Genomic DNA, 12392 nt, shown 5'->3' on the forward strand with positions numbered 1-12392 from the left:
TTGTTGCACTCTCAGCCAGATCACATAATTTTCTTCTTCATGTCTAAATAATCCAATGATAAGAAAGAAAAGGGGGGAACAACCTGCCATTTTAAGATGAGAGTTAAGACTATGGCATGTTGCCACAGAATTGTGAAATCAGAAGCTAGGATGGATGCCTCAGTGAATGTATCCCATGACCATGCAATGTCACAAATATTGCTTGCTTACAACCAGCAAAGATTGCTGTTGCTGCCTTGGTCTTCCATTGCTAACCACCTGAGCTTTTTACTGGATTGCTAGAGGACTCCTCATGTGAGCTTTTGCTTTTTGCTTACCTCATTCCTTTTTTGTTGACCATTTTATTCCCTCTTAACCCTTCAAGGAAAGCTGTCAGGGTGAGTTACATGAAAACCCTCATGAGTGCTTTTCCCCCCTTAAAAATTTTTTAGGAGTTCTCTCATTTTATAGTTCAAATCAGGAAAAATAAATGCAGTAAATGGACAAAAGTACAAAGATTCACAAAATATTTAGGGGTATGCACCCCCTTGTTTTCCCCTCAAACGCATCTCTTTCTTTCATTCATATGCCCCCCACTCACCCCAAACATACATAATAATACATTTTTCCTCATTATCTTAAGTGCACTTATTGCTCTCCCTCCCTTGAGTGTCTTCTATTTTTTTCTTGCCTTTGTTGATTCTTGATTGTTAGGAATTTCTACTTTACTCATTAATTTCCCTTATGGTTTTAGTGTTTTCTTCTTCTTTTACATTTCTTACTGAGTTTTTTTTTCAGGTTGATTAATTGGTTTGGATATATATATATATGACCTATAGATGAATTGTATTATGCAGGGGGAGGGATCTCACAAAACATTCATCCACATTTTCAGTATAGGGCAAGATTGTCAAGGTGTCAGAGACACCTAGACAGCTTTGAAGTGTTGGATATAATGATGTTTCACTAATATAATGGCTTCTACCTAACATACAACTGATGAAGATCAACAGAAATTATGTTATGTGTCCAACTATTCCCATGCTCCAGGATTCCTGAACACTCTTTGCCTGTGACCTGATCACAGCCTGGGTGAAGTATTCTTTTATATTTATTTTTCAATTCCCATTTAGATTTCAGCTGTTTAAATTAAATAGTTTTATTTGACAGAGCATCAGGATGAAAACAGGTAATATCTCAGACTGCTCTTACACACAAACATAGGAACCAGGTACTCAATGCTAGAGGCAGGAGAGGTGTGAGACTGCAGCGGCATCAATAGCCGCAAGACTGGGCAGCAGATCATGCTCAGGCATAATCTTGACTCCAGTCACAGGAATGTCATGCAATAATCATAGTGACTGACTACAGTTTTCATATTTCTCTTTTCACATTTTGTTTATCATCTTTCCAGTCCAGTGCTCGTGCTCTCTCTCTCTCGCTCTCTCTCTCTCTCTCTCTTCTCTCTCTGTCACACAGACACACACACATGTGTGCAGAGATACACACAAGCCCTTGTAGCTGTTCATTCATTAAATGGATGCACAGAGAAAATGTAATCAGAAATGCTCACTTTCAAGATGCAGAAACATTATGAAAACTGACATTGAGTTCTACGGTTTTCAACTGGTTTTATAGTTTGACAATGGAGTAATACACCAATATTTCGATGAATTAATTATTAACAGGAAATCAAGGTGAACATTCATTGTTTTATTACAGCCTGACAAACAAATGAGAACAAATGCTCAATAAATCCAACCCTGAATAAACTATGTGCAAACAAATTAGGATGAATACTCAACAAATAGGTCATCTGGAGGTGTTCCAAGTAGTTTTTGAGTCTGTTGGTGAACAAGTATGTATTTTCAATCATTTAGGCTCTTTTATCAGACAATTCTTAAGTTCGATAGTGAGCTCTCACACTTTACATTGTGGGAGCCCTTTACAGGATTGCGCGCGGTGCTACAGTTCCCAGGGAACTTACTGGCGAACAAGGACTGGCCTGCCTCTCAGTGTTAATCTTTGGAGGTTCATGCCCAGCTTCTGTAGTCAAGTTTCAATCCTGGGAGGTGGAGCCGACAGTATCCAGGCAGTCGGCTTAGGAGATTCACCCTCTCTACCCTCCCTTAGTTTAATGTTCTCTTGTTTGCAGGTTAACTTTTTCTTCCTGTTTAGCGGGCGCTGCTACGGTCTTTGACTGGTTGCTGTTGAAGGACCAGGAATAAATTTTCCTGCATTGGCAGGTTTCGTCTTCCCTGTAGCAGTTCGTCACAACTTTGGCGGTTATGGCCTTGGGTGGAATCCTTTAGTCTTTTCTTCCCTGTATGGGGGGAGGGCGTGAAGTGGTGATTCACTCCCCCCTGCAGCGGCAATTCCAGGGTCTCTTCTTAAAGGGGTTATATATAATGGGTGTCACTGGCCACTGAAAGGTTGTCAGTAAACTACCCTGCATGCGGGAATATGGGCTGGGCTGCCTGCTACACTTATGTCTCGCAGAGCACCCCAATATCCCATTTACCCTGATGAGCCCCAGCTCCCCCTGGCTGGGGGGTTGGGAGGGATACATGCCCACAGCCTAAGCCAAGGTCTTCCTACATTCAGAAGTTTAATAAAGTTGTAGCCTAATTGTAATTCCATATAACATCATCAGAGTCTTTATTCTTTCCTTATGGTCCCTGGGGGCTGGGGCTGCCGCTGCCTGGTCACACAATTGGCAGAACTTCACCCTCTCTTTTATTTCATACTGCATTATATTTGTTGCCAACTGCTTGCCAATGATGAAGCGGCTGGGCCAAAGCCGAAAGGACGCTCAGTTGTGGATATGCATGGAAGCGAAAGGAAAGTCCAATGCTGTAAAGAAAAAAATATTGCATAGGAACCTGGAATGTAAGAACCATGAACCTGGGTAAGTTGGATGTGGTCAAAAATGAGATGGCAAGAATAAATATTGACATCCTGGGCATCAGTGAGCTAAAATGGACGGGAATGGGCGAATTCAGTTCGGATGACTATCATATCTACTACTGTGGGCAAGAAACCCGTAAAAGAAATGGAGTGGCCCTCATAGTCAACAAAAGAGTGGCGAAAGCTGTACTGGGATGCAGTCTCAAAAATGATAGAATGATCTCGATACAAATCCAAGGCAGACCTTTTAACATCACAGTAATCCAAGTTTATGCACCAACTACTGGTGCTGAAGAAACTGAAATTGACCAATTCTATGAAGACTTACAAGACCTTATAGAAGTGACACCAAAGAAGGATGTTCTGCTCATTATAGGGGATTGGAATGCTAAAGTAGGGAATCAAGAGATAAAAGGAACAACTGGCAAGTTTGGCCTTGGAGATCAAAACGAAGCAGGGCAAAGGCTAATAGAGTTCTGTCAAGAGAACAAGCTGGTCATCACAAACACGCTTTTCCAACAACACAAGAGACGACTCTACACATGGACATCCCCAGATGGGCAACATCGAAATCAGATTGATTATATTCTCTGCAGCCAAAGATGGAGAAGCTCTATACAGTCAGCAAAAACAAGACCTGGAGCTGACTGTGGCTCAGATCATCAGCTTCTTATAGCAAAATTCAAGCTTAAACTGAAGAAAGTAGGAAAAACCACTGGACGGGTAAGATACAATCTAAACCAAATCCCTTATGAATACACAGTGGAAGTGAGGAACAGGTTTAAGGATTTAGATTTGCTGGACAGAGTGCCTGAAGAACTATGGGTGGAGGCTCGCAACATTATACAGGAGGCAGCAACTAAAACCATCCCAATGAAAAAGAAATGCAAGAAAGCAAAGTGGCTGTCCAACGAGGCCTTACAAATAGCGGGGGAGAGAAGGCAAGCAAAATGCGAGGGAGATAGTGAAAGATACAGGAAATTGAATGCAGATTTCCAAAGAATAGCAAGGAGAGACAAGAAGGCCTTCTTAAACGAGCAATGCAAAGAAATAGAGGAAAGCAACAGAATGGGAAGAACCAGAGATCTGTTCAAGAAAATCGGAAATATGAAAGGAACATTTCGTACAAAGATTACCATAATAAAGGACAAAAGTGGTAAAGACCTAACTGAAGCAGAAGACATCAAGAAGAGGTGGCAAGAATACACAGAGGAATTATACCAGAAAGATATGGATGTCTCGTACACCCCAGGTAGTGTGGTTGCTGACCTTGAGCCAGACATCCTGGAGAGTGAAGTCAAAGGGGCCTTAGAAAGCACTGCAAATAACAAGGCCAGTGGAAGTGATGGTATTCCAGCAGAACTGTTTAAAATTTTAAAAGATGATGCTGTTAAAGTGCTACACTCAATATGCCAGCAAGTTTGGAAAACTCAGCAGTGGCCAGAGGATTGTAGAAGATCAGTCTACATCCCAATCCCAAAGAAAGGCAGTGCCAAAGAATGCTCCAACTACCGCACAATTTCACTCATTTCACATGCTAGCAAGGTTATGCTTAAAATTCTACAAGGAAGGCTCAAGCAGTATGTGGACCGAGAACTCCCAGAAGTGCAAGCTGGATTTAGAAGAGGCAGAGGAACCAGAGACCAAATTGCAAACATGCGCTGGATTATGGAGAAAGCTAGAGAGTTCCAGAAAGACATCTACTTCTGCTTCATTGACTATGCAAAAGCCTTTGACTGTGTTGACCACAGCAAACTATGGCAAGTTCTTAAAGAAATGGGAGTGCCTGATCACCTCATCTGTCTCCTGAGAAATCTCTATGTGGGACAAGAAGCTACAGTTAGAACTGGATATGGAACAACTGATTGGTTCCAAATTGGGAAAGGAGTACGGCAAGGCTGTATATTGTCTCCCTGCTTATTTAACTTATATGCAGAATTCATCATGCGAAAGGGTGGGCTGGATGAATCCCAAGCCGGAATTAAGATTGCCGGAAGAAATATCAACAACCTCAGATATGCAGATGACACAACCTTGATGGCAGAAAGTGAAGAGGAATTAAAGAACATTTTAATGAGGGTGAAAGAGGAGAGCACAAAATATGGTCTGAAGCTCAACATCAAAAAAACGAAGATCATGGCCACTGGGCCCATCACCTCCTGGCAAATAGAAGGGGAAGAAATGGAGGCAGTGAGAGATTTTACTTTCTTGGGCTCCATGATCAGTGCAGATGGTGACAGCAGTCACGAAATTAAAAGACGCCTGCTCCTTGGGAGAAAGGCGATGGCAAACCTAGACAACATCTTAAAAAGCAGAGACATCACCTTGCCAACAAAGGTCCGTATAGTAAAAGCCATGGTTTTCCCAGTAGTGATGTATGGAAGTGAGAGCTGGACCATAAAGAAGGCTGATCGCCGAAGAATTGATGCTTTTGAATTATGGTGCTGGAGGAGACTCTTGAGAGTCCCATGGACTGCAAGAAGATCAAACCTCTCCATTCTGAAGGAAATCAGCCCTGAGCGCTCACTGGAAGGACAGATCGTGAAGTTGAGGCTCCAATACTTTGGCCACCTCATGAGAAGAGAAGACTCCCTGGAAAAGACCCTGATGTTGGGAAAGATGGAGGGCACAAGGAGAAGGGGACGACAGAGAATGAGATGGTTGGATGGTGTTCTTGAAGCTACCAGCATGAGTTTGATCAAACTGCGGGAGGCAGTGGAGGACAGAAGTGCCTGGCATGCTCTGGTCCATGGGGTCACGAAGAGTCGGACACGACTAAACGACTAAACAACAACAAGCTTGCCAATGAGATCAATTCTGCATGATATTAGAAATTAAGATGCCTCTAAATGTGCATATGGATTTGTGTGTCTAGATACTGGTGAGCTCTTACATGCTGCTGTATTGTTTAATACAGAACTTGCACAGATGAGCTATGTAAACTCCTTTATTGAAATTATCCATACAAACATACTATTTACTTTAGTTGCTGCCAGCATAGACATTGAAGCAGCTGATGCATAGCATTCACATAAGTTTTGCCTCACCCATGAACTTGAAAGCAGCGCTTTATCTGTTCTGCTGACTAATGTATGTGAGCTATATTTGGCAGAAATATCCCTGAGAAACCAATGAGTTACACAATTTATTGGTAAAACTAACACTGAAAGCAAAGAACATTGAGAATTTTCCACAAATCCCATCCTCAAATGTAAACATAAATTTATTTGGATTGTTGTCTTTGGCCTTTAACTGCACATAATGTTAAAGGACTGAATGCAATTGAAATGCAGTGTTTCTTTTGTAAAATAAATGAAATGAAATCACCCTCAATAGGTGCTGAGTAGAAACAGGGAGACTTTTCTCTTCTAATGTGATCCCACCTGCAAAGCTTCTATGCATTGACAGGAATACAGTCTTAGCAAATAATTACATGTTGTGCTCATTTGAATGTCAACTTCATAATATAGTAGAATTGTTTATTTAACCTATATATAATGTGGTTTGCTCAGCTGAGTTACAGAAACTCCTGCAGCAGTTCTACAAGTGCAAAGCTTTATTAACACTGCCTGATGTTATTTAGATACACCTCAACATGAAACGAGAAGAAGAAAATCAGACAGCCCCTGTGGCATTTATTCTCCTGGACTTCAATAGTGATGATGTACCGATACTACTTTTCATACTGTTTCTACCAATCTACCTTGCAAGCATGGCTGGAAACATCCTCATTATTATTCTAGTGATTCTTGATCAGCATCTTCACACACCCATGTATTTCTTCCTGGGAAACCTGTCATGCCTGGAGACTTGTTACAGCTCAACTGTCATGCCGAGGATGCTGGTCAGTTTTCTGACTGGAGACAGAACCATTTCTATTAATGGATGTTTTGCACAGCTATATTTCTTTGGGCTTCTTGCAACTACAGAATGCTACTTTCTAGCAGTGATGTCTTACGATCGCTACTTAGCAATATGTAAGCCATTGCATTATGCAATACTCATGAATGGAAGAATTTGCTTTCTGCTGATTGCTGGATCATGGATCAGTGGGTCACTACCTATCAATGTCATGATATTCTTGGTATCTCACCTGGGTTTCTGTGGGGCCAACAAAATAAACAATTTCTTCTGTGATTTCACCCCATTGATAAGACTTTCCTGCGATGACACCAAAGTGGCTGAAATGACAGCCTTCATTTTCTCCTCCATAGGCACTCTGCCCCCTCTTTTAATAACCGTGGCATCTTATGTTTTTATTATCAAGAGCATTTTAAGGATCCCATCCACCACTGGGAAACAAAAAGCATTTTCTACATGTTCCTCTCACCTGACCGTGGTTGCTTGCTTCTATGGCTCCCTGATGATAGTCTATGTATTACCAAACAAGAGTTATCTGAGTGAGTTGAAGAAAGTATTCTCTCTGTTCTATACTTTGCTCACCCCACTGGTCAACCCCCTTGTATACAGTTTGAGGAACAAAGAAGTGAAGGAAGCAATAAAGAATACTTTATTTAAGATGATTCATAGAATTCATTAAGATTGAGGATAATGTGGGGGACGATGAGGATGCTTCATTAACATAGATTTAACTATTTCAATGTTTTTCATTGTCTTCTATTATATCCGCATGATGTATTTAGTTGAAATCTTAATCAGGTAGGCATCTTTTGCATATGCTTTTTCTCATTGAAACTGCACTGCAAAATCTAGAGAAGCATGTGAGTTGCATTCTTATCCACAATCACATTTGGAAACACAAAATATTTTCATTGTGAAAAGCAGACCAATCAATTTTTTCATCCTTCCCTATTCTGAATTCTGAAGTAAGCCTCAACTGACAGTAGGACTCAAATCCTCTCATATGCCAGCCACTAGTATGACTTTCACAATCTCTCCTTCAAGCCCACTCCTTACTGAGGAGACAGTAAAGCCATTTCTGGACTATGCCAGCCTAAACAGCAGGAGCAGTCGCAAATGACACAATGTTCAATAATACAATATAAATTCCATGCACACAGAAAACTGGGCTGTCAAGCAGAATAGTGAGATGTTAACCTATGCTGAAATTAATGTGCACTAGACTGAAAGTTTAACTCATTCTTTTCTGAGTTGGGACGAATAAAAGGGTGTGAAAATTGTTCTGAAACTTCAGCACAAGCATTTGTTTTGGGGTTGTTTTTGCCAACACTTGTTTCTTGATACCAGATTCCCTCCCACTAGGAGTCCCCTCAAAGCAATGCCCATCATTATATAGCATCATTCTATGGAAAAGCACCAGTCATTAGTTCTGTGAGGAAAAACATCACCCCAAAAATATATGAAATGGGTGTTCCAGTTTTGCCACGTACAAATGTGGAAACTAATTGGGGTGGATATGTTTAGGCTCTTAATTATATGTTTCTACTTGACATGCTAAATTTCTGTGATCAGAGAATGTATTTCTATAGATAAACTTATTTATTAATAATGTTTATATACAACCCTTCATGAATAAAGAAAGCAGGTGGGATCTGGAATGCTTTCATGTGAGCCCAGACTTGAAGTTTGGGGTAAACAGTCTAAAAATAGATTTACCATTTCATTTTATATTTCTGTGAGAACTAGGTGTAAGTTATATTATGATAAGATCAGTTCTCCTGGCTGAAGGACTGCCATTTCAAACATGTGAGAGAAATAATGAGATGATATCTGTTCATTCTTTCATTCTCCATGTTTATGCTCTGTCTCTCTCTCCCACCTGACCAGTGGTCTCCCTTGGGTGAAAACTTCATTTGCAGTCAACAATGGTTCTTGGGGGCTTTTGTGTTCTGCTTAGCTTTTCCCACTGAGAATAAAAGAATGATGTAATTAACCTGGAATATGAGAAAGAATGTGTCTGTGAGACTGTGCAGATACAAATATAAATACAAATTAATATATTCAGTGTTTCAGAGCCTTCTTCTTTATAGTATAAACAGATCAATGATGTTACCTGGCCTTTCAAACATCATGAAACAAAGAACTTTCTAGAAATGGATGTGAAAACGTGTTGCCCTCAGCAGCAGGTACACTTAGATTTTGGGGGAAATTGCTTTAGGTGACCCCCCCAAAAAAAATTTATATTCATTCCAGGAATTTTTGATTCATTTAGGATCTTGTTGATAATTCTTCAATGGGAACAATCCTTAATGAGAAGAAAAGCAAGTTTTTCCGATAGCAAGCTCACCATTATTACAGATTACCTTGCAATGCACCCAGTTCTCTCCCATTATTCGCAGGGTTTCACAATTTTTAATTTTATTCAGTTAGATTTTCCACTGCTTATAAGAGGGAGAATTTTGCAAATTTTATACCATACAACATTGTTCAAAATATGGATATCAGACATGAATATTTATTTTTTTTGACTAATTTTTAAGGATCTCTCATTATGTTATCTTTTGCTTATAGAAAACATGACTCTCTTTCTAGAGCCAATATAAAATAATTTATTTTTATCCCACACTTTTAAGTGCAGTTCCTCCTATTGTGGATTTGTAGGGAAGCAGATCTGTTGCACAACCAATTTTCTTTTTCACTTTTGCACCCTGATTTTGCCTGTCAGTGATTGAACCTCCTCCTGAATAGTGGCAGTTTGACAGTGCCTTTCTTCTGAGTCAAGGATCTTCTGCAGCTCATGAGAAGTGGGGGAAAAAAACACATTACATAGCAACTTGTTAATAGATGCAGCAAAAACAATGCAAGCACTGGTGTATGTGTGCTGAGTGATGGTTGCTTAATTCTTGTGTGGGGATGGGGGGGAACCTAATTTTTCAATGACTTCAATTACGTGTATATGGCACAATGGTGTATGTGTGTTGAGTGATGGTTGCTTAATTCTTGTGTGGGGATGGGGGTAGAAACCTATTTTTTCAATTACTCAGTATATTACTTCCTATCTATAGATGCAGCATTTGAAAAACTCAGAATGGCAAAACGGAACAGGTATCACCAAATTCCTTCTCCTTGGATTTAGGAATGTTGAAAATGTGAATATACTCCTCTTCTTGTTATTTCTAGTCATCTATATTGTGACTCTGTCTGGTAATCTCCTCATAGTTGTACTTGTCATGGCTGAGCAGCACCTTCACACTCCCATGTATTTCTTTCTGTCAAATTTGTCCTTCGTGGAAATATGCTACACCTCAAATATCTTACCTAGAATGCTGAACAGTTTTCTTACAGGGGACAAAACCATTTCTATTGTGGGCTGCATTTTACAGATGCATATATTTTCCACCCTGGCAGCTACTGAATGTTACCTCTTGGCAGTGATGTCATATGATCGCTACCTAGCCATATGTAGACCATTGCATTATGTCACACTTATGGACAACAGAACATGCATCCTGCTGGTTTCAGTATCCTGGTTAATTGGGTCGCTGCTTATAACCATCTTAACGTCTTTGTTGACCCAGCTCACTTTCTGCAGTCAATATCAAATTGACCATTTCTTTTGTGATTTTACACCTTTAGTAAGACTGTCTTGCAGTGACACCTGGGTTATTGAAACTGCTGCTTTCATAACATCATCCATCGGAATTCTACCCACATTTCTCATAACTGTAACATCTTACATTTTTATCATCAGTACAATCCTAAAAATCCCATCTATGACTGGGAGGCAAAAGGCCTTTTCTACTTGCTCTTCTCATCTCACTGTTGTTTCGGTTTTCTATGGATCTTTAACCTTTGTCTACATCTTACCAACAACTGGTAAATTCAAAGAACTAAATAAGGTTTTCTCCTTCTTGTACACAATTCTAACTCCAATGGCTAATCCCTTCATATACAGCCTAAGGAACAAAGATGTAAAGGACATCCTTAGAAAAGCATTGTGCCAATTTGGGTTTTTTTCTTGTATTCATTGATATCAGAGAATCCCAGAAATAAGGACTGGTGTAACTGTTATTGAAGGTCACAGAGATCTGTTATTTACGTCTGTGTGTTTAATTACATGAATGGGTTTGAATCCAACTAAGTCATAGATACATTGAAATCCATGGACAAGACTAATTAAATCCATCAATTTTAATAGGTCTGCTATGATTGTGACTAAGGGCCGACCCATATCATATATTTAAGGTACATGTTTTTTCCCCCAAAGAGCCTTTGGAACTGCATTTTTCCATTTACAGAGATACAATTCTCTGCATTTTTAACAAATACATTTCCCAGAATTTTCTGGCAGAAACCATGTGCTTTAAGTGTACTTTGGATGCGTTTTGAATGTTCGGTGTGGATCTGCTCTTAGATGGATACAAACCATGATGAATATGCCTCTACTCTTATTTTGCTGTTAATGGATACTGTCTATGTGCTGTTACATTTTATATATCTCAAAAACCTTGTATATTGATTTGCTGATTGTGTATATTATATATGATCACAATGTATTGAAAAATTGTATAAAATGCATTATACAATATTGTATGCCTTAAACAAGATAACTATTGACTGAATGGTTTTAAATAATCATATACCCATAAAATCGCAATTTGACAGTTATTCCAATACTTAGCAGCAATTTTAGAGTGGATGCTGTCCACTTAGGATTACAGTAGTTGTTTTGTTCTAAAACCAAGGGCAACCATGTGATTCGTGTTGGAACAAACTTTGATCACTCAGGTAAGGCCTCAGCATCAGCTTAAAATAGACTGAATCTCACTTTACTCTCCTCAACTGCTGTTAAAGAGCAATGCATTACTTTGTATTTTGTATTGTTTCTTTGTAAATATTTTAAGGCTGTTTCCAGTAAATCTTTGAAACTCATTCTTGTGGTGGAAAGCTATTATTCTTTTATTTATTTATTTATTTATTTATTTATTTATTTATACCCTGTCTTTTCCCTTGATGGGACTCAAGGCATCTTATTAAAATGAGAACTGCTGAAAAAATAAAAGCATAATTTTGTATGTCTCTTTAAAATGGGTTACTTGAAAACAAAAATCTTTTTATATGTCATTTATATTACCCTATGAATTACAGTGATTTCCGCATCAAATATTCAAGTCTTAATTTTTTCTAGATATCATCTGATTTATTTAGATGCAACTGAAAAGCAATAAGAAACAAGGAAATAAAACAGAGTCCATAACATTCATCCTCTTGTACTTTAATAATGAAGATATGTGAGTTTTATTTGCTATATTGTTTCTACCTATATAACCATAGCTGGAAACAGCCTCATTATTATTCTAGTGATTCTTGATCAGTATCTTCACACACTCATGTATTTCTTCCTGGGAAATCTCTCCTGTCTGGTGACTTGCTATAGCTCAACTCTCATGCCAAAGATACGGGTCACTTTTCTGACTAGAGGCAGAAGCATTTCTATCAATGGATGCTTTGCACCACTATGTTTATTTGGGCTTTTTGCAACTTCAAAATGCTGCAGAACCCCTCACAGAAGGAGCCGCCTCAGAACAATGGCATTCACCATATAGCAACATCCCATGGGAAAGCATTAGTCATTAGCAACTGTG

At 39.2% G+C, this 12392-nt stretch overlaps 2 protein-coding genes across 2 annotated transcripts; both read left to right on the forward strand.

Annotated features, from left to right (window-relative positions):
• Nucleotides 1-6496: 6496 nt before the first annotated feature.
• LOC308570596 (olfactory receptor 5AP2-like) lies at nucleotides 6497-7426 on the forward strand (the record flags this gene model as incomplete). Its single annotated transcript, XM_081165521.1, has 1 exon — nucleotides 6497-7426. Exon 1 carries the CDS (start codon nucleotides 6599-6601, stop codon nucleotides 7424-7426), a length of 828 nt encoding a protein of 275 aa, XP_081021647.1. The 5' UTR covers nucleotides 6497-6598.
• Nucleotides 7427-9812: 2386 nt separating this feature from the next.
• LOC308571694 (olfactory receptor 2AP1-like) lies at nucleotides 9813-10778 on the forward strand (the record flags this gene model as incomplete). Its single annotated transcript, XM_081167337.1, has 1 exon — nucleotides 9813-10778. The coding sequence occupies one exon, from the start codon at nucleotides 9813-9815 to the stop codon at nucleotides 10776-10778; it is 966 nt and encodes a 321-aa protein (XP_081023463.1).
• Nucleotides 10779-12392: the final 1614 nt, after the last annotated feature.

This window comes from Podarcis bocagei (assembly GCF_964188305.1).
Source record: "Podarcis bocagei genome assembly, chromosome: 13".
NCBI lineage: Eukaryota > Metazoa > Chordata > Lepidosauria > Squamata > Lacertidae > Podarcis > Podarcis bocagei.